The sequence below is a fragment of the Trichechus manatus genome, unplaced genomic scaffold, assembly GCF_000243295.1.
Source record: "Trichechus manatus latirostris isolate Lorelei unplaced genomic scaffold, TriManLat1.0 scaffold00080, whole genome shotgun sequence".
In the NCBI taxonomy this organism is placed as follows: Eukaryota; Metazoa; Chordata; class Mammalia; order Sirenia; family Trichechidae; genus Trichechus; species Trichechus manatus.
Genome location: NW_004444016.1, coordinates 1,913,524 through 1,940,999, shown reverse-complemented (window position 1 = coordinate 1,940,999; position 27,476 = coordinate 1,913,524). Strand labels below are relative to the sequence as shown.

Genomic DNA, 27,476 nt, shown 5'->3' with positions numbered 1-27,476 from the left:
CTGGAGCCTGGGGCACAGACTGACTCATTCAGTAGCCACTTACCAAGTACCTGTGATGTGCCAGGCTCTGTGCCAAGCCTTTTAATTAGCCCATTTTAGAGATGCGGAAACTGAGGCTCAGAGAGAAGTTCCTTGTCTCAGGTCACATAGCCAGGAAGTGGATGAGCTAGGAGCCGGCCACACTGTCCTGCCTCTTAGACTGCATCCCATCCCCATGCTGTACTGCAGATAACCAAGCTCTGATGCAGCTGGGAAAGGGAAGGGGGTGCTGGCTGTGGGCCTTGCTGAGGCCGTGGCTCCCCTCCTTGCCAGCAGCCCCTTTTGTCCTATATCACACAAGGACAGGAACAGGGCCCCCTTGCCAACTCAGTGAAAGCTCCTTGCTTTGAAAGGTGGAGAGAATGCAATCAGTGGGTGAAGGGGCTAGGCTTGTTGAGCACAATCTGGGAGGCTGGGCCACAAGGCAAGGGCGGGAGTGTCGGGTTCAAACGTGATGGGAAACAAGGCTAGGTCACAGGTGGGTCAGAGAGGGCAGGTCAGGGAAGTGCCTTGGATCTCCTGGGGGCTGGTGTAATGAGGCTGAGAGCATCTGGTGGCAGAGAAGGAAGGCTTAAGCTGGGGCTAGGCTGGAAGAGAAGGGAAGGGCAGGAGCAGAAGGAGCAGGATGGGACTATGGGGGTCCCTCTGGCCATGGGGTCCCACCCTTATACCACCTTCCCGACCTCCAGCTTTGCAGACATCTTGTTTGTGACCATCCCCTCCCAGAACATGCTGGAGTTCAACTTGGCCAGCGAGAAGGTCATCCTCTTCTCAGCCCGTGCTCACCAGGTCAAGACCTTGGTAGATGACTTCATCATGGAGCTGAAGAAGGTTGGGACCCCCCCGCAATTCCTCCCCCAAGAATCAAGGGCCCATGAACAAGACTCTCCCACCCCAAGTATATACCAGCCATGCATGCTTGAGGAAGCACGATTGCGCCAGTGATATATCTATAGACCTCTTGATGCCCTATACCTCTGCACAGGCTGTGCCTCCCACCTGGAATACCCTTTCCCCCTTTTGCCTGCTCCTTGAGCAACGCTTTCCTCACGTCCTCCATGGGGTGGCCATAGCACCTCCTCTGAGCTCCATAGCATTTGGATTCCCCACTCTCCTGCAGTGACTACATTGCCCCGGGCACAGCATTTCAGACCATCTGCCTTCCTCCCCCCAGGCTGGGCAGCCCCCAGGCCTGGAACAGGTCACCTCATGCCTTGGGCCCAGCACCTGGCCCAGAGAAGGCCTCAGTGGGAAGGGTTTGATGAGTGCTTGTCCCTATTGTCTGTCTGCGTTCATCAAACTCATGCCTCCAGGCCTAGGCAAGGCTGTTCTTTCTACCTAGAGTGCCTTTTCCCTGTTTCATCTAGTGAATGCTTCCTTTCCTACTGATGTGAGGTGCTAGGCCTCTAGAGGCAGGGGGATGGGACTGTAGCCCCTTAACCTGGCTCTGCTGACCTAGGACTCAGACTATGTGGTGGCTGTGAGAAACTTCCTGCCTGAGGACCCAGCGCTGCTGGCCTTCCACAAGGGCGACATCATCCACCTACAGCCCCTGGAGCCACCCCGAGTGGGTCAGTGCCATGGGGTTGGGGTGGGTGCAGGAGGCGGGGCTGGGCAAGCCCCACCCAAGCAAATGCTGATGGAGCTTGGCCCACAGGCTACAGTGCTGGCTGTGTGGTCCGGAAGAAAGTTGTGTACCTGGAGGAGCTGCAGCGTGGAGGCCCTGACTTTGGTGGGAACACTGGGATGCCCCTGTCCAGCCTCCCCCCCCGCCCCAGCCCCTGTCCCCAGTTGTGGAACCCCACAACAGGGCTGATCCTAGTTTCATGCACTCACACTGCAGTACATGAAGGGATTTCTTGGTGCCCCAAAGGGGCCTCCCTTGGCCTGCCAGTCCCTCCTGGCAGCCATCCAGCCAGTCCTCTGCCTCCTGTCTGGGTGGGGGGTCTCCATGGGCATTACTGTCTCCATGTTTGTGGCCCAAGTCTCTCTCTGTGTCTCTGCACGCCTTTCTTCTCCACCTCCCACTACCACTCTGGCTTTAAACACAATCCCTTCTCTTCCCTGAGCCTCCGTTTCCCCGTCAGTAAAATGGGCTACATGGCATGGCCTCCCTCAACGGAGCTGTAGGGAGGTGTCAAGGAGGTACCAAGTATCCCTAAAGGTCCTCTCAGTCCCAAGACCCCCCTCCTGTTTGCCTCAGACCCCTTACCTGCCCCTAGGCTGGAGGTTCGGGACCATTCACGGGCGTGTGGGCCGTTTCCCCTCGGAGCTGGTACAGCCCGCAGCCGCCCCCGACTTCCTGCAACTGCCAGCCGAGCCGGGCAGGGACCGGGCCGCTGCCGTGGCTGCTGCGGTGGCCTCCATCGCAGCTGCTCAGAAGGTGGGCCGCTGGAGAGAGGTGAGGCCCGCGGGGGAGGGGCCGGCCTGGACTGGGGCGGGGTCAGCCTGAACGCCAGGGGCGTGGCCAGGCCCCGCAGTGCAGTGACCAGAGGGGGTTGGTGGTGTGACCAAATGCTGTAGGGAAGGGTGCGGCGGTCAGTTGAAACCAGGGGTGGTTGTGACCTGGCTGATGGGAAGCCTGGAAGAGGCGAACAAGCCTGGGCCCGCCAGTAGGTGAAATCAACCTGGGGTTTGGCGGGGCCGGGCCAGGTGAGTGGGGTGGGCCAGGCTTCTGGAAGAGAGTCAGGAAGGGGCGAGGTCAGCTCGGACAGGGCATTTGGGGATACCAAACGGGGCAGGGAAGGGCTAGGTGGGGGCGTGGCCAAAGTGGGCAAAGGGCAGGGCAAACTGGATGGGGGCGGGGGCAGACCGAGGCGGAGTGGGTGAATGTGGTGGTGGGGGCCGGAGGGGGGCTGCTGGAGTGCAGTGGGAGCTGGCCAACCAGAGAGGATCTGAGCAGCCAGGCAGCCTTGACGGGGGTGGGGCTAGGCAGGTTGTGGCCAGGCTGGGTGGCCCCAGATGCCGGAGCTGCAGCTACTCACCTCCTGCAGGGTCCTCTGGCCAGGGTGGGCACACCTGACCGCCTGGAGGATGCCCTGACTCCTCCACGGCTTACTATGCTTGAGTTTGCCCAGAAGTATTTCCGAGACCCGCAGGGAAGACCCAAGTGAGTGGTGACCTCACCTTTCATCCTTCTCACTCCCTGGGGAGGGTCCTTCTGGGGCTCCTTGCAGCTGTCCAAGCTGCAGGCTGCAGAGCTAGGGAGCCCTACTTCTGGTGGGCCAGGTGAGAGTCCGCCTAGGTGTGAGGGCCAGCTTCAGCCTCAGCCTCTGGGTGCCTCTCTGCCTGGTGATACAGGTGGGGTTAAGAACGGTTCGTTGTTTCCTACGTGGGAAAAGGATCTTGTCAAAGGCCTTGAGGTAAGCCTGGCCAGCAGGCGCCCTCTCCTGTTGCAGGGATGGTCTCAAGCTGAAATCCAAGGAGTGTCGGGAGTCCAGAACCTTGGAGGATATGCTTTGCTTCACTAAGGTGTCCAGCTCTGGGCTTCAATTTTCCCATCTGTAAAATGGTCATGCAAGAGCCTCCTTCCAGGCTCATGAGGCAAACAGCCTTGTCTTCAACAAGACCCCCAGCTCTCAGACCAGCCCTCAAAACTGTTGAGGGGCCTGGCTTCCTCACAGGGCCAGCACCTGTCCCCAGTGTTGGGCCTCACTCCCCTTTTGTAATGTGGACCCTCCTGTCATTGAAACACAATGTGCCCCCCATTCTGTTCTGACATGTCCCTGCCCAATCATGACAGACCCCTCCCTGCCCTCACAGATCCCACTCCAGGAATCCCTCATCGAATTCAGTGACGGCAGCCTCAACAAGATGGCCACTGACATGTTCCTAGGTGTGAGGGTGGGACTGCGGTCAGGGACCTGGGCAGGGTGGGATCACGCTATGTGTGACTTCTGGTCATCACTACTTCTCTCTGGTCCTCAGATTTTGCCCTTCCCCCCAATTCAGGCAGTGGGGCCCCTTTAAGAGAATAGAAGTCCCCTGTTGCCCCTGCCTGAAGCATTCTTGGGAGGGGTCCAACCCTAAGGCCCCCTGGGATGAGGTGGGCAATTGGGGGTCTGGTGGGCCTGAGTGGGATAGGTCTTTCCTACAGCTGTGATGAGGTTCATGGGAGATGTCCCACTGAAGGGCCAGAGTGAACTGGATGTGCTCTGCACCCTCCTGAAGGTCAGTCCCTTCTCTGATCTGGGACTTGGCTTCCCCATATCAGCCAGAGTTGCCAGACATTGGGTGGGAAGCTTTTCCCATGGTCCAAAGAGGAATGTACCCCACTGGTCGGGGAGGGGCACCAGGCCTGTCTCCAAGTGCCCACCCTGTTCTTATGTGCCTGGTATGTGGTATGGCCCCTGACATGTCCTTGGCATGTGACCCGGCCTGCCCCCCTTCAGCTGTGTGGGGACCATGAGGTCATGCGGGACGAGTGTTACTGCCAAGTTGTGAAGCAGATCACGGACAACACCAGCACCAAGCAGTAAGTGAGCTGGAACTTTATGCCCCCAACCCCCACTGTGTCAACGGGCTCAGGAGGAGCCAGTTCAGCCTCCCACTCCCCTAGACCATTTCTCCCCTATTCTCTCCATCTCATCCTCTTCCTCACTCCATAGGCAGAGCACATATTCTAAGACAAGTAATTTTTGCTCTCTGAGCTTCAGTTTCTTCATCTGTAAAATGGCATTGATAATGTGTGAGTCTGTATTCCTGGTTGCGAGTGATGTAAACCCAGCTCAAACTAGCTTAAGCAAAAGAAGCAACTTATTGATTCAGGTAACTGAAAATTCAGTGAGTATATGGCTTCAGGGACAGCTGGATCCAAGTGTCATTAGGAAATATACGTTTCCTTCTCTTGGCCCTGTTCTCCTCTGTTATCACCCCCAGGCAGCCTCTTCCATTGGTTGGAAAGATGGCACTTCTGGGGAGACATCTCCCCCAGTTCAGCAATCCCAGGGAAAGCAAAAACATCTGATTTAATATTTGCAGCAAAAATCCCCAAATGGAGTCTCATTGTGTTTGCTTGGTCACATGCCTCTCCCTGAGCCAACTACAATGGCTGGAGAATACAGAGTTTTGATTGGCTAGACCTGGGTCACGTGTCCATCTGTAAGTCAACCACTGTAGCCAGGGAGCCACAGTGTTCTAATTGGCCAGCCCTGGCTCCCATGACCATCTTCAAACTTCCGGGACCTAGAGCCGAGTGGGTGGTTCCCCAAAGTTGGTTCCCACACATGAAACCTTCACACCCAGGGTGGTATGAGAATAAGTTGCCATGCCTTGTGCAGGGCCAGCACACGGTAGGTGCCCAATTTGTACCCTGCTCTTGTTACCAGTGGGCCACCCTCTTGCCCCCTGTCCTACCCTATGCCTCCTCACTTGCCTTCCCTCCCCTAGGAACTTTAGAGTTGCTGAGCACACCCTCATGGCCTCCCACCTCCAGGCCTTGCTGCCACTACCTTTGCACAGCCCCAGCAGGTGCCCCTTGTCCTCCTCCAAGGACCTTAACCCATAAGCCTCCTCAGGGGGATCCCCCAGTCTGGGAAGACAGGTTTCTTTGTGCATTGTGTGTGTGTCCGGGGCCTCACCCCTTCTTCCCCTGGCTTCCCAAGCAGAATGTGCCTTCTGCATGGCTTTGGGCCACCTGCCCTGCTCTCACTGGCCAGAGAAGCATGTCCTTGGGAGACAGGAGCTTCCTGAGAGCTGGAAACCTCCAGACTAGTCCCAAGAGACTCCTGGCATGGTACTCCAGTGCCACGGCCCCATAACATGGCCCTGGTGTGTTCTCGCAGGGACAGCTGCCAGCGAGGCTGGCGGCTACTATCTATCGTGGCTGCCTACCACAGCTGCTCCGAGATCTTCCAGCCATACTTCCTCTGCTTCCTCCAAGACATGAGCCGGGCCTCGGGCCTACCCTTCCAGGGTGAGCAGCGAGTAGGTGCTCAGGGTGGTGGGCTCTCTGCCTGGAGACTGGACGGGTGGCAGGCAAAAGGGAAGCCCAAAGGGCCTGACCCTTCACAGGGACCCTGGCAATGTTAGTGACCATTATCTCATGTCCCAACACTTGTGATGGCCCCACAGGGACTGGCAGTAAGCAGGGAGGAGCAGGTGTTGCCTCGTGGTGAGCACAGTAGCTGGTGGTGAGCACAGTGGCTGAGTAGTGAGCACAGTGGCTGGTGGTGAGCACAGTGGCTGAGTGGTGAGCAGTGGCTGGTGGTGAGCACAGGCAGCAGGTGGTGAGCACAGTGGGTGGTGGTGAGCACAGTGGCTGAGTAGTGAGCACAGTGGCTGAGTAGTGAGCACAGTGGCTGGTGGTGAGCACAGGGGCTGAGTGGTGAGCACAGGGGCTGGTGGTGAGCACAAGCGGCTGGTGGTGAGCACAGTGGCTGAGTGGTGAGCACAGGGGCTGGTGGTGATCACAGTGGCTCAGTGGCAGGAGCAAAGAATGAGTGTGGCATGTGTGAGGGGAGGGGAGGAATGTGGGCACAAGCCTGAGGTGCTGGGTGAGGCCCTGCTTCTCTGGCCATGGGGAATCAGTTAGCAAGGGTCTTGTGTGGGTCTGAGCAGGTGTGCCAAAAGCCAGTGGCAGGGTCTCAGCCTTTCCACCTTGGAGTATGGGGGAAGCAGCCACACCTCAGGCCTCAACTCCAGCCGTTGGGTCCCCTAAAGAAATAGGCTGGGGCACCTGCAGTCACATGACAGCCATGAGGGAGTTTCTCCAGTCTCAGTCAGACCATTAAATCTGATCTTTTCACATGAGTTTGAGTTCTGCTCTGTGGTTTTCTCCCCCTCCATCAGGGATTCTCTGTTGTGTTCTTTGTCAGTAGCCAGGCACCATCTGGTTCTTCTGGCTTCAGGCTGATGGTGTCTCTGGATTATGTGGCTCTTTTGTCTCTTGGGCTAATCTTTTCCTTGTGTCTTTGGTGTTCTTCATTTTCCTTTGCTCCAAGTGGGTTGGGACCAATTGATGCATCTTAGACAGCTGCTTACAAGCTTTTAAGACCCCAGATGCCACTCACCAAAGTGGGATGCAGAACATTTTCTTCATAAACTTTGTTATGCCAGTTGACCTAGATGTTCCCCGAAACCATGATCCCCAGGCCTCTGCCCCAGCTACTCTGTCCTTCAAAGTGTTTTGGTTGTGTTCAGGGAACTTCTTAGCTTTTGGTTTAGTCCAGTTGTGATGACTTCCTCTGTATTGTGTGTTGTCCTTCCCTTCACCTAAGATGATTCTTGTCTACTAACTAGTTAGTGAATTCCCCTCTCCCTGCTCCCCACCCTTGTAACCATCAAAGAATGTTTTCTTCTGTGTTTAAACCTTTTCTTGAGTTCTTATAACAGTGGTCTCATACAATATTTGTCTTTTCATGACTGACTAATTTCACTCAGAGTAATGTCTTCCAAATTCATCTATGTTGTGAGATGTTTCAAGGATTCATCATTGTTCTTTATCGTTGTGTAGTATTTCATTGTGTGTATGTACCATAATTTGTCTATTTGTCTGTTGATGGGCACCTAGGCTGTTTCCATCTTTTTGCTGTTGTGAACAGTGCTTCAGTGAACATGGGTGTGCATATCTATTCATGTGACGGCTCTTATTTCTCTAGGATATATTCCAAGGAGTGGGATTGCTGGATCGTATGGTACTTCTATTTCTAGGTCTTCTAAAGTGTTTGTGCCATTTTACATTCCCACCAGCAGTGCATAAGTGTTCCAGTCTCTCCACAACTTCTGCAACATTTATTATTTTGTGTTTTTTGGATTAATGCCAGCCTTGTTGGGGTGAGATGGTATCTCATTATACTTTTGATTTGCATTTCTCTAATGGATAATGGTCGTGAGCATTTTCTCATGTATCTGTTAGCTGCCTAAATGTCTTCTTTAGTGAAAACATTTTGAAGAGTACAGGCCAGTTATTTTATAGAATGTTACTCAATTTGGTTTGGCCTGGTGTTTCCTCTTGATTAAATTCAGGTCATGTGCGTTTCTGGTTAGAATATTTCATGAGTGTTACTGTAGTCTTTTTTAGGGTATCTCATCTGGAGGCACACAATGTTCAGCTGCCCATTTTTTAATTGGGTTATTTGTCTTTTTGTTATTGAGGTGTTGCAGTATGTTGTAGATTTTAGAGATTAGACCCTTACCAGATATGTCATAGCCAAAAAATTTTTCCCAGTCTGTAGGTTCTCTTTTTATTCTTTTGGTAAAGTCTTTTGATGAACATAAGTGTTTGATTTTTAGGAGCTCCCAGTTATCTAGCTTCTCCTCTGGTGTTTGTGCATTGTTAGTTATGGTTTATTCCAGGTATTAGGGCTCCTAGTGTTGTCCCTATTTTTTTTTCCATGATCTTTATCGTTTTAGATTTTATATTTAGGTCATTGATCCATTTTGAGTTAGTTTTTGTACATGATGTGAGATATGGGCCTTGTTTTATTTTTTTTGCAGATGGATATCCAGTTATGATAGCACCGTTTGTTGAAGAGACTATCTTTTACCCATTTAATGGACTTTGGGCCTTTGTCAAATATCAGCTGCTCATAGGTGGATGAGTTTACGTCTCGGTTCTCAATTCTGTTCCATTGGTCAATGTATCTGCTGTTGTACCAGTCCCAGGCTGTTTTGACTACTGTGGTGGTATAATAGGTTCTAAAATCAGGTAATGTGAAGCCTTCCACTTTGCTCTTCAGAAATGCTTTACTTTTCAAGGGCCTCTTCCCTTTACGTATGAAGTTGGTGATTTGTTTTTCCATCTCATTAAAAAACGCCATTGTAATTTGGATTGGGATTGCATTGTATCTATAGATCGCTTTGTGTAGAATGGACATTTTCACAATGTTGAGTCTTCCTATCGATGAGCATGGTATGTTTTTCCACATATGTAGGTCTCTTTTGCTTTCTTGCAGTAGTGTCTTGTAGTTTTCTTTGTCTAGGTCTTTTACCCCTCTGGTTAGGTTTATTCCTAAGTATTTTATCTTCTTGGGGGCTATTGTAAATGGTTTTGATTTGGTGATTTCCTTTTTGAAGTTCTCTTTGTTGGTGTAGAGGAATCCAAATGATTTTTGTGTGTTTATCTTGTATCCTCATACTTTGCTGAAATCGTCTTATTAGTTCCAGTAGTTTTCTTGTGGATTCTTTGGGATTTTCTGTGCATAAGATCATATCATCTGCAAATAGGGATACTTCTTCCTTACCAATTTGGATACTGTTTATTTCTTTTTCTTGCCTTATTGCTCTGGCTAGGACCGCTAGCACAGTGTTGAATAAGAGTGGTGATAAAGGGCATCCTTGTCTGGTTCCCATTCTCAAGGGAATGCTTTCAAACTCTCTGTTTAGGATGATGTTGGCTGTTGTCTTGACTAGTCCCCTCCCTAGTAGAATCCCCATTCCAGAATAGTTATTTGGAGAGGGCACTGCTTAATCTAGAGAGATAGAGCATTGATGCTGACTTTCCTGCCCTGGGGAGTAGGGGGAGGGAGGGCACTGGGCATGGGGAATCCCATCTGGAGGGCCAGAGCCTCACCGCCACCGTAGTCACATAGCCTCTGGGGGCCAGGCCTCAGTGCAGCAGCTTGGGGACGTGTATCTAGAGCTCATAGGTAGCCAAGGGGACTGTGGGGTAGATAGAAGGCCTTAATGGGAAGTGGAGCCAGGTGTCCCTGGGTTCAAGTTCAGCTCTCACACTCCAGCTCTTGACCTTGGGCAAATCTTTGCACCTCTCAAACATATTTCCCCAACTCTAAAATGGGGGAGTCAATGCCTGTTTCACAGGTTGTGGGGAGAATACAGCAGGCTCATGGCTGGTGGCCAGAGGACTGACCCCTGTCTCTCCAGGTATTGCCAAGGCCTGTGAGCAGAACCTGCAGAAAACCTTGCAGTTCGGCGGCCGCTTGGAGCTCCCCAGCAGCATGGAGCTTCGGGCCATGTTGGTGAGTGGGGGTGGCAGGGGCAGATGTACCCTGCCTAGACTGCCCTCGTGTGCACATGATCTGCTCAGGACCCCTGTGCACACACACACCAGGGGCCCCTGGGCTTGGGAACTCCCAGGACCCAGCCTCTTATCCGTCTTCAACCCCCAGGCTGGCCGAAGTTCCAAGAGACAGCTCTTTCTTCTTCCTGGAGGCCTTGAACGCCATCTCAAAATCAAGACATGCACAGTAAGTGCGGGAGTGCCAGGGGTTCCTGCAGGCAGGTGCTTGAAGGGCTCTTGGGGTAGGGGTGGGTTCTCAAGATGCTGAGCCCCTCCCAGGCTCTCACACAGACCCTCAAGGCAGGAACTGTATCTCGGAAGAGCAAACTAAGGCTAAGAGAGGTTATGCCTCCAGGTCAGGGTCACAGGCAGATAAGGTTGTCCTTAGGCAGAGTTCCAACCTGAGCCTCTCGGACTCCAGAAGTCTTTGGCTACTTGAGGCTGGTGTCCAGGCTGTCAGAGGTGAGGCACTCTATGCTCAGCCTCCTGGGAGCACAGCCGTCAGGTACATCCTACACACGTGGTTGCTCCCTCCTGCTCCACTCCAGGTGGCCCTGGATGTGGTGGAGCAGATTTGTGCTGAGATGGCTCTGACATGCACCGAGGCCTTCGATGAGTACGTCATCTTTGTTGTCACCAGCCGAGGTGAGTGGCCAGGAAGACTGAGCATGCTGGGCTGATTCCCGCCACCAGGCTTACTGCTGGCTTGGGTCAGATGCCACCTCCAGGAAGCCCTTGATCCCTGTATTAGCTGACTGCTGGCCTGGGTCAGATGCCACCTCCAGGAAGCCCCTGATCCCTGTGTTAGCTGACTGCTGGCCTGGTCAGATGCCACCTCCAGGAAGCCCCTGATCCCTGTGTTAGCTGACTGCTGGCCTGGGTCAGATGCCACCTCCTCCAGGAAGCCCTTGTTCCTTGTATTAGTGGCCGTGCATCGTGCAGGGCCAGCACATGGTAGGTGCCCAGTTTGCACCCTGCTCTTGTTACTAGGGGGCCACAGGTGCTCTAGAACAGTAAGATAATAAGATAAAACCAGGCGGCTTATGAGGACAGAAATGTATTCTCTCACAGTTCCAGACGCTGGAAGTCAGCAGGGCCATGCTCCCTCCAAGGCTTTAGGGGAAGATCCTTCCTCATCTCTCCCAGTGTCTGGCAGCCCCAGGCGTGCCTTGGCTTGCAGCTGCAGCATCACTCCATCTCTGCCTCCTTCCACATAACTGCCTTCCCTCTGTCCCTTTTTGTATCTCTTTTCTTCTTTTATAGGACACCATTCAGATGGGATTAGGGCCTATATCCAAACAAGGACTTCAGCATGCCTTTTTGGGGGACCCGATTCCCCCCATAACAATCCCCCCACAGAGGGACCTCTGTCCACTGAGCACTGCCTACCCTGGTCTGCCCTCTTGCTTTGTGTCAGAGTCTGGCCTGCAGACTGGGAGTTCCTGAAGGACAGGGACTCGCTCTGAAGCCTTCCGCTGCTCCTTAGGCCTGCTCGGTGCTGTCTGGGCCCATGGACTTGTGGGAGGATGTGGCCCCTGCCTGAAAGGTGTCTACATCCTGGCGAAGGTTTCCCTTCATCGGTCCTGAGCCCTGGAACCCAAAAGTCCAAACATTTTTCCTGCATCTCAGGCCTTAACAGTGGCTGCCGGAGCCCCTCTTGTGATCTCACCAGGTCCTTCCCTATAGGCCCCGGGACCCTGGGGGACCTTCATGCAGCCTAAGGCCTCATCCATCTGCTGCCTGCCCACCCCAGACCGTGGCCTTGCCTCCTGCTGCCCAGCCAGTCAACTCCAGCCACCGCCAGCCAACTCCCCCACTACTGCCAGTGCCCCTGAACCATATGACCATGTGCTGTCAGCCCTGCCTTGCCAGAGCCCACAGAGTCCATCTAAGACGTGGAAGCAGTAACAAAACGGTCTTACTGATGGACACTTATTGAGCAGATAGTATGTCCCAGGCACAGTTCAGAGCACTTATTTCTATAAACTCTTTTATCCCCATAACAACCCTATGAAGTGGAGACTGTTATCGTCCCCATTTACAGATGGGGAAACTAAGGCCCAGGGAGGTTGCATTAGTCTCCTGTGGCTGCTGCAACAAATTACCACAAACTCGAGTGGCTTGAAACAACACAGACTTATCATCTTACAGTTCTGGAAGCCAGACATCCTAAAACCAAGGTGTCAGCAGGGCTGCCTTCCTTCTGGAGGCTCTAGGGGACATTGCATTTCCTTGCCCTTTCCAGTGTCTAGAGGTAGCCTGCATGCCTTGGCTCATGGCTCCTTCATCCACCTCTGTCTTAGTAATCTAGTGCTGCTATAATAGAAATACCACAAGTGGGTGGCTTTAACAAACAGAAATTTATTCTCTTACAGTTGAGGAGGCTAGAAGTCCGAATTTAGAGTCTCTTGGGTAAGGATTTTGTCAGCTGTGCAGGAAGGTCCTTGTCTCTTCAGCTTCTGCTTCTGGGCAGTCTTCATGTGGCTTAACATTTGTCTTACCCTACCTCTGCTTGCTCTGGTGTTTAATCTCTTTTATATCTCAAAAGAGATTGACTCGAGATATACCCTACACTAATCCTGTCTCATTGACATAATAAAGACAACTCATTCCCAAATGGAGTTATAACCACAGGCATAGTGGTTAGGATTTACAGTACATATTTTCTGGGGACATGGTTCAGTCCATAAAAATCTGCAAAGCCAGCAGTGCAGAATCTTTCAATCTCTCTCTCTGACCTCTGCTTCTGTTCTCGCATCTCCTCCTCTTCCTCTCCTCTAACTCTGACCCTCCTGTCTCCCTCTTACAATGACCCTTGTGAGTATATGGGCCTATCCAATTAATCTCCTCATTGCAAGATCTTAATTTAGTCACATCTGCAAAATCTCTTTTGTCACGTAAGGTCACATGCACAGGTTCCACGGATTAGGACGAGGACATGTCTGGAGACCATTATTCACCCTGCCATAGAGGTTAGGTGACCTGTCCGAGGTCACACAGTTGGGACTTGGACTCTCACCATCATGCCCCAGCCCCTCTCTTTAGTTAAGTTTTACTCAAAGTGTGGGGCAGTTGGCAGAAATGCCAGTTCAGGAAAGAAAAACTTAAGCCTCCCTCACAGACCTACTCATTGCCCTCCCCACCCCGACTCTCACCCTCACCAGGGGCTCTGCAGGGGGTCTTCTCTGAAAGTTCTGCAGGAAGGCACACCCACTAGGTCTCATGAGCTGAGGCGTGTTGTGCTTCAGCTTGCCCCTAACCTCCTGTGGAAAGGGGCTGGGCTTTCTCTGAGCTTAACTGAGTACTTTCCCAGGCAGGGGCAGGCTGCCCTCAAAGGCATTATTCAGGCCTGTCCCTTGGGAGAAATGGAGCATTACTTGTAGTTTTGAATTAGAGCAATTCCCATCTGGGGTCAGCATTTCAATAAACTGTCCCAGGCCCGTTACTCTGTAAATACCCACTCCTTTAATTAGAAATGAGTCCCAGCAAGGGGCAAGGGGCGGTGGCTTGCTCAGGTGATGCTGTGTGGCTGGCTGGAGTCTGCACACATGCTTGGCCCAGGTGGATGCACACGCACACATGTGTGCTCCACCCAGCCCTGCTTCCTTCCTCTCTGCAGGCCAGCACGTGTGCCCACTGAGCCGCCGTGCCTACATCCTGGATGTGGCCTCAGAGATGGAGCAGGTAGATGGCGGCTACATGCTCTGGTTCCGGCGCGTGCTCTGGGATCAGCCGCTCAAATTTGAAAATGAGCTGTATGTGACGATGCACTACAACCAGGTCAGTATGTGTGGGCTACATTGCTTCTCTAGAACCTTCTGGGCTCCCCTAGGCCTGTGAGATCAGACTCCTCAGCCTTGGTGTTAGAGGCCTTCATGATCTGGTCCCTGCTGACATTTCTAATCCTAATGCTTCTGCTCCCCTAAATGGTCTCCTCAGAGTAGTTAGCACTATGTTACCCTTGCTGCCTAGTTCTGGGCCTTTGCATATACTTTCGTCTCCACCTGGCTGTCCTTACCTACATCTCTGCTGATTTAAGCCCTCTCCATAAAGGCATCTCTGAAACAGTCCCTCTTCCATGCAGCTGTCTCTGGTTTCCCTTGCCCTCCTAATTTCTTCCTGAGCAGTGTTTTACTAGTATTATTTTTGTCTTTGTTCTCTTCGCCTCAGTCAGGATCATGGATTTTACAAAATCTTGGTTCTCCCCTTCTATGCCAAAATTTGTGGCAAACACTTGGACAGAGAGTAGGGGTTTTTGTGTAACTGGTACTGCCTACTTCAGCAATTCCAAGTAGAAAACCCAGTCACTTACCTTTTGTGGCCACATGGTGTCATTGTTGAAGACCAGACCTGTGCAGTTTGGTGCACTGCTGCTCCAAGTGTGGTCTGTGGACTGGCAAGCCGCATCCCTTGGGAACTGGTGAAGATGCAAATTCTGAAGTCCTACCCCAGATCTGGTGAATTAGAGTCTCTTGGGGGTGTAACCTAGCAATTTGGCTACTTTTTTTTTTTTTTAGTTAGAATTTACATAACATAAAATCAACTATTTTAAAGTGTACAAATTCAGTGGCATTTAGTATGTTCATAAGGTTATACAACTGTCACTTCTATTTAGTTCCAAAATAGTCTCATCATCCTAAAAGGAAACTCCTTACCCATAAAACAATCACTCCCCATGTCCCTCCACCCCCTTCACCAGCCCCCGGCAGCCACAAATCCAGTTTCTATCTCTCTGCGTGTACCAGCAGTCAGTCCTAAGAAGCCCTCTGGGTGACTTTGGGGCATGCTCATGTTTAAGAGTCACTAGCCTAATGGACATTTCTCCACCCTGCACTGGTGCTGCTCCACTTTTACCAGCCCAAACCCTGCCCAGGACACTGTAGGGGCTTACACATGGGCTTCAAAGCCATAGTTCTCACTGCTCACTCCACATCTCTGCTGCTAAAGCCCCAGAAAGTGATGGGCCATCTCACCCCAGAAGTGGATGGGGCTAGTGTGATTAAAATCACGTCTCTAGGTCCCCAACAGCTGAATGACTCGGGTGCCCACCTGACAGCCCCTCTCTGTGCTCCTCACAGGTCCTGCCTGACTACCTGAAGGGCCTCTTCAGTAGCATGCTGCCCAGCCGGCCCAGTGAGCAACAGCTGCAGCAAGTGTCCAAGCTGGCCTTACTGCAGCACCGGACCAAGGACCACTTCTACCTGCCCAATGTGTAAGTACTGCCCACCAGGCTACCCACCCATCTGTCAACTGGGATGGACAGGCAGTCCTTCCCTCTTCCCCTTGACATTTCTCAGCCTGCCCATTCCCAGGCCCCCTATCCTCCCCAGTGAGGCTGTGTGGGAAGGGGCTGTCCTGGCCTTAGGACTGAAGTCCCCCAACTCACCTATGATCTGGGACCCCCTCTCCCTTTTCTTAACAAGTTGCTTCTGGCCAGTATTAATAGCTCAGAGTAAATTTAATGATAAAAAAGCTTTCAGGACATGCACACCCTGTGGTCCAGGAAGTACATGTGTCTATGCAGCAAGATTTAGCCACAGAAATATTCACGGTAGTGTTGTCTAAAACAGTATAATACTGGAACCAATCTCAATATCCAACAATAGGGGATTAGTTCAGTAACATATGGGGAGTCAGGCAGTCTCTAAACTGATGTTCTCAAACATGTAATAAAAGCTAATGGTGTAAAATTAGTTGTTCACAAACTTTTGGTCTCTCGGGACCAAAAGTTTTTATTTCTTAAAAATAGGACTCCAAAGAGTTTTTGTTCATGTGTGTTAAACCTATCAATATTTATTCTATTCAAAATTAAAACTAAGGAAAAAAAATTTATTAATTCATTAAAAACAATAATAAACCTGTTACATGTTAATATAAATAACATTTTATGAAACAATAACCATTTTCCAAAAAGAAAAAAATTAGTGAGAAGAGTGGCACTGTTTTACATTTTGCAAATCTCTTTACTGTCTGGCTTAATAGAAGACAGCTGGATTCTCAAATCTGCTTTTCTGTTCAGTCCATTGTGATATCACCTGTCATGTAGCCTCTAGAAAACTTCACTGTATACTCATGAGAGAAAGAATGAACAAGGCAAATCACACCTTCTAGTATTATTATGAAAATGGCTCTGACCTCCCAGGCCCTCAACCACACTTTGAGAAACAGCGGTGTAAATAACAGTAAATGTGTGTACAGTATCTATCTAGCACCTGTAACACAGTGGAGCCCTGGTGGTGTAGTGGTTAAGAAGCTTGGCTGCTAACCAAAAGGCTAGCAGTTCAAATCCACCAGCTGCTCCTTGGAAACCCTATGGGGCAGTTCTACTCTGATGTATAGGGTTGCTGTAAGTCAGAATCAACTTGATGGCAATGGGTTTTGTAACACAGTAAGGGCTCAATATGTAAAGCCTTTCTATGTTATAATTTTAAGTAAAAAGAGCAGCATAAAATCCTGGATAAAAATACTTGTTGAGTTCTTACTTTTTGTAGAGCACCCTGCATGCTTGATCTCAGCTAACCTTCCCAATGGCACACGGTTTTCCCCTTTTACAGATGTGGAAAGTGAGGCTGAGAGAGGTTATCTGAGTTATCCAGGTTTACCCAGCTAATAGGTGGGGGAACCAGGATCCAAACCTGGGGAGGCCAGACCCAACTGTGTCAAGACCAGAGGAAAGATGGTGCCTGATGGATCTCTTTGTGGGAGGCTCCCTGACTTTTTACCAGCCCTTCCTCACTCTGTGGCCCAGGGCAGCCAGGACAGGCTGGGCTGCTGTTGATATTTTCTGGATGCCCAGAGAGGGCAAGAGGCTGCCTGGGAGGACCAGTGTGTCAGAGAGAAGGAGGCCGAAGCTGGGCACCCCTGCCATGAGCTCTTCTGCCCCTGCTGTCACCAGCCCACCCTGCTGGTTTTCCCATCTGTGTGCTTCTCATCCCCTGGCTTGAGCTTTGCCTCGAGGGCAGGAGCTACAAAGGACAAAGCTGCCTAGGGTCATGTCTTGGCTGCCTGCCTCACTCAGCTGCTGTGTAACCTTGGGCTGGTCAGTGAACTCCTCAGAGCCTCAGTTTCCTTATCTGCAAAACAGGGATGCTAGCGGTACTGGCCAAGTTATTGAGCACCTGCTGCATGCCAGGGCCTTGTGTGAGCACTTAATTATGCTGGCCTTTAGCCATCTACACTCCCCAGCACTGAGTCTCTGAGGGAGGTTGTGGGTGCTCAGAGAAGGTTTTCCCTTCTTACCCAGGCGGGAGGTCCGGGAGTACATCCCAGCCCAGCTCTACCACACGACGGCCAGCTCCACCTGGCTCAGCCTGATCAGCCAGCACTGGCAGCAGACACAGGCACTCAGCCCCCACCAGGCCCGCGCCCAGTTTCTGGGTAAGAGTCTGGGGCTGGGCGTGGAGGGTACGAGGGCTTGTCGGGGTCCTGGAGGATGGGGGTGTGGAAGGGCATTCCATGGGAGAATCAATGAGCAAATGCTGGAGGAGGGATGGTGCGGGGGTGGTTAGAGGAGTGTGGCTAGATCTACGAGAGAACTTGAATTCAAACCCAGGATTTTACCCTGAGGGCACTGGGGAGCCACAGAAGCACTTAAACAAGGGGAAGGGCCCAAGTGGGTTTACACCTGGAAGACACAGGCATGGAGGCCACTGCAGGCTTCCAGGGTGTAGAAGATGGAGGCTGAGTTTGGGATGGAATTCCAGGAACAAGAAAGGTGGATGGGGTCAAGAGACATTCAGAAGGAAGAATGGACACGCCTCAGTGAGAGCTGCTGTTGGGAAGGGAGGAGGCTGGAGGAGGACCCCACTAACCAGCTTGAGCTCCTTTGAGGATAGCAGGGTCACCAAGCAGGGGATATTAGGGAGGGAGCTGGTGTGGGGAAGGTGAGGGCCTATGGGTCGCTGGTACACCGTCTGGGCTAGAACACTGGGAGTTCTCAGTGAATGGAGATCTTTGTATCCCTGAGCATGGTACAGGCAAAGCACTGCACAAGGGCTGGGGCTGCTCAGAGGAAGGTGCCCCCAGGGAAAGTATCTTTTTTGCTTCTCCCATCCACAGGAGGCACATTTTTCTTTGCAGGAAGGTATTTTCAGTGCCAGCTGAGCACCTGCCTTAGGGTGGGCCGGGGCATAAAAGCAACAGAGAGGAGAGGAGCTATGAGCAGGGATGGAGGAAAAGGCTGAGATGGGAGGCCAAAGTGAGGGCTCCTGTGCCAGGTGCGGCCGAGGGAAGAGGTGGCTGTGGCTGTGAGCCCATCCAGTCCAATAACTGCTACCCCATCTCCCTACCCCAGGTCTCCTCAGTGCCTTGCCCATGTTCGGCTCTTCCTTCTTCTTCGTCCAGAGCTGCAGCAATATGGCTGTGCCAGCTCCTTGCATCCTTGCCATCAACCATAATGGCCTCAACTTCCTCAGCACCAAGACCCATGTGAGTGGCCTTGGTCTGGCACTGCCCACCACCTCTTTGAGGGCCAAGATCACCACTTCCCACCTGTGTGACCTCGGACCAGTCTCCTCACCTCTCTGAGCCTCTCTTTTCTCCTCTGGAAGACAAGGATGATAGGCAGGCCCACCTCTTAGGGCTGTTGTGAGTCAGCACTCAAGTGGGACTGTTACCCCCTTTCTTAGATCCTGCCCCCAGAAGCAGGCCCTGAGACAAGGATGGCAGTGGAAGTAGTTTATTTGGAGGTGATTCTAGAAAACACTGATGTTAGGTAGTGACAGGCAGGGATGGAGCCAATAAGGGGTGTGTTACCACGCAGGTCATGGCTGTGGGCAACTGGAGCTCAGTCTAGCTGGAGTCCTCTGGGAGACAGTGTGGAGCTGTACCTCTGTGTTACCTCAGCTGAGGAGGAGATAATCTCAATAATGGGGTGTTACTCGCCATTTCCCATTAGTCGAGGGCTCCTTCCTGAGGCATTAAATCTACATCTGGCTTGCCCAGTGTGTGGTCTGAGATGAGAAATAAAGCCTCCAGACAGAGTTACAAGTGTTCATAAGAGGCAGCTCTGATGTGTAGAGGTGAAGGCCAGGACACCGACAGCATCTACCATGCCCCTGGACCCTAGCGTTTAGAACAGGGGCTGGCACAGTGCCAAGGCATTATCATTGTTGGTTCTATCCATTTTACAGGTGAGGGAACTGAGGCCTAGAGAGGTAAAGCAACTTATTCAAGGTCACACAGCAAGTCACTAGGGAACTGGTACTCGAACCAGGGTCTCCTGCCTTCTACGGAGCTGATTTGCAGGGGAGGGGAAGGAATGGTTGAAAGCACTGGGCCACAGAGAGAAGGTCCCCAACCCACAACCTGTCTGACCCCCTTCCCCAACTCCTAGGAACTGATGGTGAAGTTCCCCCTGAAGGAGATCCAGTCGACCCGGACCCAGCGGCCCACGGCCAACTCCAGCTATCCCTATGTGGAGATCGCACTGGGGGATGTGGCGGCCCAGCATACCATGCAGTTGCAGCTGGAGCAGGTGCGCCCAGCCCTGGCCCTGAGGCCTCATTACCCAACCCCTCACTCATTCATGCAACCCGCATTTACCAGGGTCAGGTCCTGGCTGTGCTTCCAAGGAGTGTGTAGTCCAGTACAGGCAGAACCAGACCCAACACCACATACAATGCCGGTTGTTATGGGGGTCTTCCAGGGAAGCATCTTGCTAGTGGAACCAAAGGCTAGTGGAACCAAAGGAAAGGGTCCAGGTTGTTTACAAAATAGTGAGGAGTGGGTGGGGCCCTGGGGATGCACAGGCAGGGCAGGGCTGATCTTGAAGGGCTTAGATGTCAAGCTAAGGATCTGGGGCTTTCCCCTGAGGGCACTAGGGAGCCACAGAGGGCTGGTGAGAGGGAGGGACACAGGAGGCTTGAGAAGGTTCACTGGGGCTAAGTCATGGAAGTTGGATTATGGAGCCTGGGACTGAGGGTGGGTTGGTGGGAAACTGAGACCTACCTGCCCTGTACCTTCTCATCAACTGTGGCAGCTTCGTAAAAGGCAAGGGTCACCTCTGGGCTCCTGTCCAAGCCTCACAGCCAGGGGGAAGGGCGGTGGGACTCCACTGTAGAGATGGGGTTGAGGCCCAGAGAAGGGGCAGAATTGGGGTTGGGACAAACACTGTCTACTCTGTCTAGCCCCCTGCATCCTGCCTCAAGATCTGGGCCAACACCTTCTTAGGCCCCCATGCCAGGGCCTGCCTGGGAGGGGCTGATTTCCCAGAGCAAGAGGGAAAGGCTTTCACTTCCCCAGCCCTGCACCTGGGGGCAGAGCCAGAACAAAGCCCCCTTGTCCCTTTGAGAACCGGTGATTCACACTCCCCCACTCTGTTTCCCTTCATGCTCGTTCCGCTCTCACTGAGGGCCACCCTGACCGTTGACTTACACCAAGGAGCATTGGGCACCGGCAGCCCTGCTGCCCTGAGCCCACCCCTCTGAGCTCCCCCTAGGTGCTCCCATGTCATCCTCCTACCTCCCTGGCCTCCCACCTTTGGTTCCATTTCCTGCTTCTCTGCCCTGGACGATCTCTAAAGGTGGCTGAGTCTGGGCCTCTCCCCCCAGGCACCCTGTCTTGTTCTGAGGCTCTCAAAACCGCTTGGACCATGACTGCCCCCATATATCTATTTCCTGCTCCAACTCAAACTCCAGGCCCCTCAGCATCTCCCCAGAGGCCAATAGGCCTCTCCGTCTTATCTCCTGATCCCCCCAAACCTGCTCCTCCCCCTCATCATCCTCCCCAGCCTCCCAGGCACTCAGGCCCCAAACCCAGGAGTCCTTCCCATTCCTCTCTCCTCCTCTCATCACCTCCATGGCCTTCCCCCTCCCCTCACTGTTCCAGCACCCTGGCCTCTCGAGTTCCCTTAGGCCAGGCTTGCCCTCCCCTGCCCTGCCCCTGGCCCTTTGCACTCGCTCTGGAAAACTCCTCCTTGATTCATCACACTGCTCCCTCTCTCCCTTTCTTGGAGTTACAGCACAAATTTTACCTCCTGAGAAGCTGTCCTTGGCCTTCCTCCCCAGTAATTCACTCTGCCTGCTTACATATTGTCTGTCTTCCCTCCAGAATGTCAGCCCCAAAGGGCAGGGCAATGTCCACAGTGCCCGCCCCCCACATCCATGGCATCTGGCTGATGCGGAGCAGCCACCTGTTGGATGGTGGATGAGTGGGTGGAGGCCTCTGTGGCTCCTCCTCCTCCTTGCAGCCCCCTGACCTCTTTATACTGCCACCTCTGCCTTTGGCCTGTGTGTGTTAGGGACACACTCATTCATTCACTCATTCATTCAGCACAGAACTCTGAGCATCTCCATGCAGCAGACCTTGCACCAGCTGTAGGGTACTGAGTGACCGGGACCCTCGGCCCTCAGCCCTCACCTCTGCACCAGCTGCAGGGTACTGAGTGACTGGGGCCCTTAGCCCTCAGCCCTCGCCCTCACAGAGCCCTGGGTCTCATGGGGGAAGATGGGCATGAAGGAATCTCTGGAATAAAATGCGATCAGTGCCGGGAGGGTGTATAGGGGAACTGTGCTGACTGGGAGGTCATCAGGAAGGGCTTCCAGGAGGAGGTGATGTCACAGTGCAGTGGCCATTGTAGCTAACAAACCTGGGTCCCCATCCGCCTGCCTCCGACAGGCTGTGTGAGAGGATCTTGAGCCACCTCTGCTGCTTGTTGAGCCTCAGTTTCCACAGCTGCCACAATCCCACTGAGACCTGGAACACAGCTGGTGTTAGGCAGGCGATGGATTGGCTGGAGGGGAGGACCGCCCCCCCAACCATGCACACGCAGAAGCACATCTAGGTTCCCCGATCTAATTAGCCAACGTGGCCCCCCCAGGGCAGGAGCAGATGCAGGAAACCTCACCAAAGAGCAGTTTAGAGTGTGGCGTTAGGCTTCGTACCTCCTGGGTTCAAATCCCCACACCTCACAGGTGTGAGATCTGAGGTGAGTGGCTTCCTCTCTCTGGGCCTCAGTTTCCTCACCTGTGGAATGGGAGTATAATCACACCTGCCTCATAGGGACGCTGTGGGGATTCAATGGGGACAATGCCTGGCACATAGATGATGCTCAATAAGCGCTGCTGTCATTATTTTTACCCTCTCTCAGAGCAGCTTCTCTCAGCCCCAGGAAATCCTCGAGGGGATTCTGATGCTGGCTTTGGTCTGAGAACCACACTCCCAAATTGGTTTTCACCATTCCCTGCTGTCTTTCCCTGATTGGAGCCCTGGGGCCGGGTCCCCGCTCCTCCTAGGCTGTGCTACCAGGTGGCAACCATGGCAAAACATAATCAGAAACAGTGACCTTGTATTGACTGGATTAATATTAAAATCTAAAAATTAAAGGATTTATACATAGTGAAATCTCATTTAATCATCACAACAGTCCTGTGAGGCAAGCCCTAGTAAACTGAGAGCCCACAGATGACGAAACTGAGGCTGAAGGAGGTGAAGTGACTGGCCCAGGGCCATCCAACTTATCAGCCCACAGCCAGTGGATGCACTTGGCCCCCTCCCCTAACCCTCGGCACTGGCCCTTGCAGCCTATGGCTGACCTTCCTGCCTCCCTGCTCCTCAAACTCCTCCAAGGACCTGGGGAATGGGTGGGCAGGTGTGGACTCTCAGTGTCTCCTGCAGGGCCTGGAGCTATGTCGCGTGGTGGCTGCCCATGTGGAGAACCTGCTCAGTGCCCATGAGAAGCGGCTCACGCTGCCCCCCAGCGAGATCACCCTGCTCTGACTGGCCCTGGCCTCCAGCTGCCCTCTGCCAGAAGACTTGGGTCTGTAAGGGGCTAGGACTTAGGGGAGGCCAAGAGGAGGCAGGAGGAGCCACCCAAGTCCCCAAGACCCCTTGAGGACCGATCTAGAGTTGGGATGGAGGTGCAGCACGCAGCCAACAGGAGGAACTTGGCAAGGGCTGCCACATGGTGCAATTAAGCAGAAGGCAGGACCGTGGGGCCTCCTGCCACATACCCACTACAGCCCTGCCTGAACGCCCACCTGTGGCAGGGAAGCCTTACATCAGTGGCCTAGATGAACTGGACTTGGCCTATGGTTTACTTAGGGTCTGATGCGTGAATCTGCTTAGACTCCACCTCCCAGCCCCCGTATCCTCCTCAGGTTCCTGCCTTGGACTCCCTTTTAGCCTGGATGTGTGACCCTTGGTCATTTCTGTACAGATAAATAAAAGGTGTACCTGGCAGCCATCTCCTCCAGGGAGCTGCTAAGTGGCTGGGAAGCAAGCCTGGGGGAAGAGGCAGAAGTTGGGGCTCGGTTGTGCCCCTGACTTACTGCTCATGAACAGAGTTTCCAGCAGAGCCCTTACCTCTCCCTGCAGGTCCCCACTCTCTACCCCTTAGGTGGCCCCAACACCAGGCCCCCATCACTGGATGGACTACACAAGGTTCAAGTGTTGTGTAGTGAGCACTGCTGGTGGGAATGCAAAATGGTACAACCATTTTGGAAAACGATATGGTGCTTCCTTAGAAAGCTAGAAACAGAAATACCATACAATTCAGCCATCCCACTTCTAGGAATATATCCCAGAGAAATAAGAGCCGTCACACGAATGGACATATGCACACCCACATTCATTGCCGCATTGTTCATAATAGCAAAAAGATGAAAACAACCTAGATGCCCATCAACAGATGAATGGATAAACAAATTATGGTGCATACACACAATGGAGTACTACGAAACGATAAAGAACAATGATGAATCTGCGAAGCATCTCACAATATGGATGAATCTGGATGGCATTATGCTGAGTGAAATAAGTCAAGCACAAAAGGGCAAATATTGTATGAAACCACTACTATAAAAACTCATGAAAAGTTTACACACAAAAAGAAACAATCTTTGATGGTTATGAGAGAGGGAAGGGGTGGGAATGGAAAAACACTAAATAGACAATAGCTAAGTGGTAACTTTGGTGAAGGGTAAGACAGTACACAATAGTGGGGAAGCCAGCACAGCTTGTCCAAGGCAAGGTCATGGAAGCTCCATATACACATCCAAACTCCCTGAGGGACTGAATTACTGGACTGAGGGCTGTGGGGACCGTGGTCTCCAGGAACATCTAGCTCAATCGGCATAACACAGTTTATAAAGAAAATGTTCTACATTCTACTTTGGGGAGTAGCGTCTGGGGTCTTAAAAGCTTGTGTGTGGCTATCTAAGATACCCACTGGTCTCACCACCTTAGGAGCAAGGGAAAATGAAGAAAATCAAAGACACAAGGGAAAGATTAGTCCAAAGGACTAATGGACCACAACTACCACAGCCTCCACCAGACTGAGTCCAGCACAGCCAGATGGTGCCCCCACTGACTGTTCTGACAGGGATCATACTAGAGGGTCCTGGACAGAGCTGGAGAAAAATGTAGAACAAAATTCTAACTCACAAAGACCAGACTTACTGGCTTGACAGAGAGTGGAGAAACCTTGAGAGTATGGCCCCTGGATACTCTTTTAGCTAAGTAATGAAGTCACTCCTAGACAGGCCCATAAAACAAGACTAGACTAAAGGAGCACACCATCCCAGGGGCAAGGACTAGAAAGAATGCAGGAGGGAACAGGAAAGCTGGTACTAGGGAACCCAAGGTCGAGAAGGGTGAGTGTTGACATGTTGTGGGGTTGGTAACCAGTGTCACAAAACAATATGTGTACTAATTGTTTAATGAGAAGCTAGTTTGTTCTGTAAACCTTCATCTAAAGTACAAAAAAAAAAAGTCAAACAAAAAGAGTGGTGTAGTGAAAGGAGGGAGAAGTCTGGAAAAGGGCTTCCCAGAGAATGGGACATTGGAGCTGGGTTTTGAAGGATGAGTAGGAGTTTGCTAGGAATAGATAGAGAGGAGGGAGATGAACATCCCCAATAGAGACTTGGGCCAAAACTGGGTAAAACAGGAAGTCCAGGTGGGTGTGGGAGACCCAGAGCAGAGGTAACCAGTCCCCAGGGTGTCTGGCCAATTGTGAGGGAGAACAACAGAGGAGAATGACTGATTGTCAAAGCCTGAGTTAGGCACACTTATGAAGGCCTGGGGTCCCAGATGGGTGTGGCGGGAGACACCTTGATACTTGGGCACTCAGAAGTAACAGGAAGTACTTCATTACTGCCCCATGTGGGACAGGGGACTGGGCCCAGCCACGTTCCAGCATCCACATACCCACTTTACTTCCCCCCTATCAAGGACACCTCCTCCTGCACCAGGAACCACAATCCTCTTAAGGCAATCTTGGCCTGGTGGTTGAAGGCCCAGGCTATGGAGCCAGAGAGGCCTATGTACAAATTCAACCTGTTTCTTTTTTCTTTATGTATTTTATTGTACTTCAGGTGAAGGTTTACAGAACAAATAGTTTCTCATGAAACAGTAGTACACATACTGTTTAATGACATTGGTTAACAACCCCACGACATGTCAATCCTCTCCGTTCTCGACCTTTTTTGTTTTTTGGTGAAAATATACATAGCCAAAAATACACCATTTCAAAAATTTCTACATGCACAGTTCAGTGTCAACCTGTTTCTTGAAGAGCTGTGTGGCCTTGGGCAAGATGCTTGCCCTCTTGGAGCCTCTGCTTCCTTCCTTGTAAACTGGAAGCATTGACAGAACACAGAAACTTTTAGCCAAGCGCTTTCTAAGTGGTCATCATTAGGTCCAGCATGAGATGCAAATAATATCTGAAGTGGGGAGGGTCAGGCATTTTAACTCTTATCAAGATTTTACTATGTGCCAGGCACTGTACTTTACACAAACTAGAACTAACCCATTTAATCCACAAAACACTCCCAACAAGGTGGGCACTATTAGTACCTTCATTTTCTCCATAGGGAAACAGGCCCAGAGAGCTGAAGCAACTTGTCCAAGGCTACACAACTGGTTAAATGGCCTAGTGAAGATTCAAACCCAAGCAAGCTAGCTCCAGAGTCCAGTCTGTTTCTCACTGAGGGGAGCATTCCGGCTCAAGAGCATATAGTCAAGGGTGAACACATGGAAGCTTCCAATGGAGTGTCTGGGAATGCAAGGGGCTGTCCCAATCTAGAGAAGAGGCGATTCCCATTTCTGCCTGGATGAGCAGACATGGGCTCCATAGGGGAGGCTCTGGGAAGACTTTCTGATTGTGAAGGTAGGGAGGTCCCTGTCATGCAGGTATGTGAGTAGAGTCTGATCCTTTCCTGTTGGAGGGCAGTTTAGAGGGGGAGGGGGGCATTGGGCTTCTGAAGGGCCTAAGCCCCCACAGCCCAACCTCCCAACATGCAGGTGAGGGGCCCTGCCCAGGGGTTCACAGAGTGTGGCTCTGGCAGGACTGACCCAGCGGCCAGGCTGCCTGGCCTTAGCCTTGCCCTCTGGCCACCTTCTCCCTGCCTGCCTGCAGCTGCCTTCCTAGCACCCTCCCTGACCCCCAGCCCCACTAGGCTGTGTCTGAAAAGGGTAGGAACCAAAGTTACTGCAGGCTTCATGCCTGCCCCATTTTCACCTGCAACTGCTGCTGCTGCTTACTGGGATAGAGGTGGCCAGGCGCGAGTGCTTGGGGACTGCCAGGGTCCCAGGTGTCTGGACATCCCCATCCTACAGGCGTTGCTGGCCTGGCATTGCCAAGTTGCCACACAACAACCCCCACTTTCCAACAAAGACTGGCGGGACTCACGGTTTACAGATGGGGAAACTAAGGCCCAGGCTCAAGGTCAGTGATCTCCTCTGCTTAACGTTGCTGTTGTTAGCTGCCATCCAGTTGGCCGCCAACTCATGGCGACCCCATGCAAAAAAAAAACAAAATGCTGCCCGGTGCTGTGCCATTCCCACGATCAGTTGTGGATTGGACCATTGTGATCCACAGGGTTTTCATTGGCTGATTTTCAGAAGCAGATCACCAGGCCTTTCTTCCTAGTCCATTTTTGGAAGCTCCGCTGAAACCTGTTCAGCATCACAACAATGCCTAAGCCTCTACGGACAGACAGGTGGTGGCTGTGCATGAGGTAGAATTCTACCACTAAACCACCAATGTGCTCCCCCCCTTAATATACATATCTCATTTCATCTTTACAACCACCATTTGAGGTGAGTACTCATGTTATCCCCATTTTACAGACCAGAAAACTAAGGTTCAGAGTGGATGAGTCACTTGCCCAAAGTCGTATAGCTGATTATGACATCAAGGTTCAAACCCATGTCCGTTAGATCCCAGAGTCCATGCTTTTGCTCTGACAAACTGGTGTGTGTGTGTGAGAGACAGAGAGTGCATGTGACTGGTCGGGAGCAAAATAGCCAGGAAGGTGAGGCTGAAGGCATCTGCAAAGACCAGATTACGAAGGCTAAGATGCATTTCATTTCAGAGGAATCGGGAGGCGCGGTGAGCTGGGCCTCAAAGAATCAAAATGAAGGAGATGCATGGACAGGAATTGGCATTCCAGGTGGAAGAAACAGCTCGGGCAAAGGTCCGGAGGTGGGACGGTATGTTTGCAGACCTGGCAGTGTAAGGGCGAGGCTGGGCTCAGTATAA

At 52.1% G+C, this 27,476-nt stretch overlaps 1 protein-coding gene and 1 long non-coding RNA gene across 2 annotated transcripts in view; one reads left to right on the top strand and one right to left on the bottom strand.

The window, feature by feature from the left end:
- MYO15A (myosin XVA) overlaps positions 1 to 22,714 on the top strand; it is a 74,899-nt gene extending 52,185 nt beyond the window's left edge. Inside the window, exons 47-65 of the mRNA XM_004381004.1 lie at positions 729 to 870; positions 1,499 to 1,610; positions 1,697 to 1,771; positions 2,262 to 2,440; positions 3,033 to 3,148; positions 3,438 to 3,510; positions 3,802 to 3,874; positions 4,136 to 4,209; positions 4,431 to 4,513; positions 5,823 to 5,953; positions 9,862 to 9,956; positions 10,107 to 10,184; positions 10,546 to 10,642; positions 13,617 to 13,777; positions 15,076 to 15,209; positions 17,241 to 17,374; positions 18,291 to 18,424; positions 19,332 to 19,472; positions 22,613 to 22,714. Of these exons, the coding sequence (XP_004381061.1) occupies positions 729 to 870; positions 1,499 to 1,610; positions 1,697 to 1,771; positions 2,262 to 2,440; positions 3,033 to 3,148; positions 3,438 to 3,510; positions 3,802 to 3,874; positions 4,136 to 4,209; positions 4,431 to 4,513; positions 5,823 to 5,953; positions 9,862 to 9,956; positions 10,107 to 10,184; positions 10,546 to 10,642; positions 13,617 to 13,777; positions 15,076 to 15,209; positions 17,241 to 17,374; positions 18,291 to 18,424; positions 19,332 to 19,472; positions 22,613 to 22,714 (2,134 nt within the window). The remainder of the gene's footprint in view (positions 1 to 728; positions 871 to 1,498; positions 1,611 to 1,696; positions 1,772 to 2,261; positions 2,441 to 3,032; positions 3,149 to 3,437; positions 3,511 to 3,801; positions 3,875 to 4,135; positions 4,210 to 4,430; positions 4,514 to 5,822; positions 5,954 to 9,861; positions 9,957 to 10,106; positions 10,185 to 10,545; positions 10,643 to 13,616; positions 13,778 to 15,075; positions 15,210 to 17,240; positions 17,375 to 18,290; positions 18,425 to 19,331; positions 19,473 to 22,612) is intronic.
- On the bottom strand, positions 21,486 to 26,706 carry LOC111821369 (uncharacterized). The gene is made up of 3 exons (XR_002824795.1): positions 26,625 to 26,706; positions 21,880 to 21,961; positions 21,486 to 21,691 (listed from the first exon to the last, which is right to left on the bottom strand). It is a non-coding gene; the product is annotated as an uncharacterized LOC111821369 (long non-coding RNA).
- Positions 26,707 to 27,476: the final 770 nt, after the last annotated feature.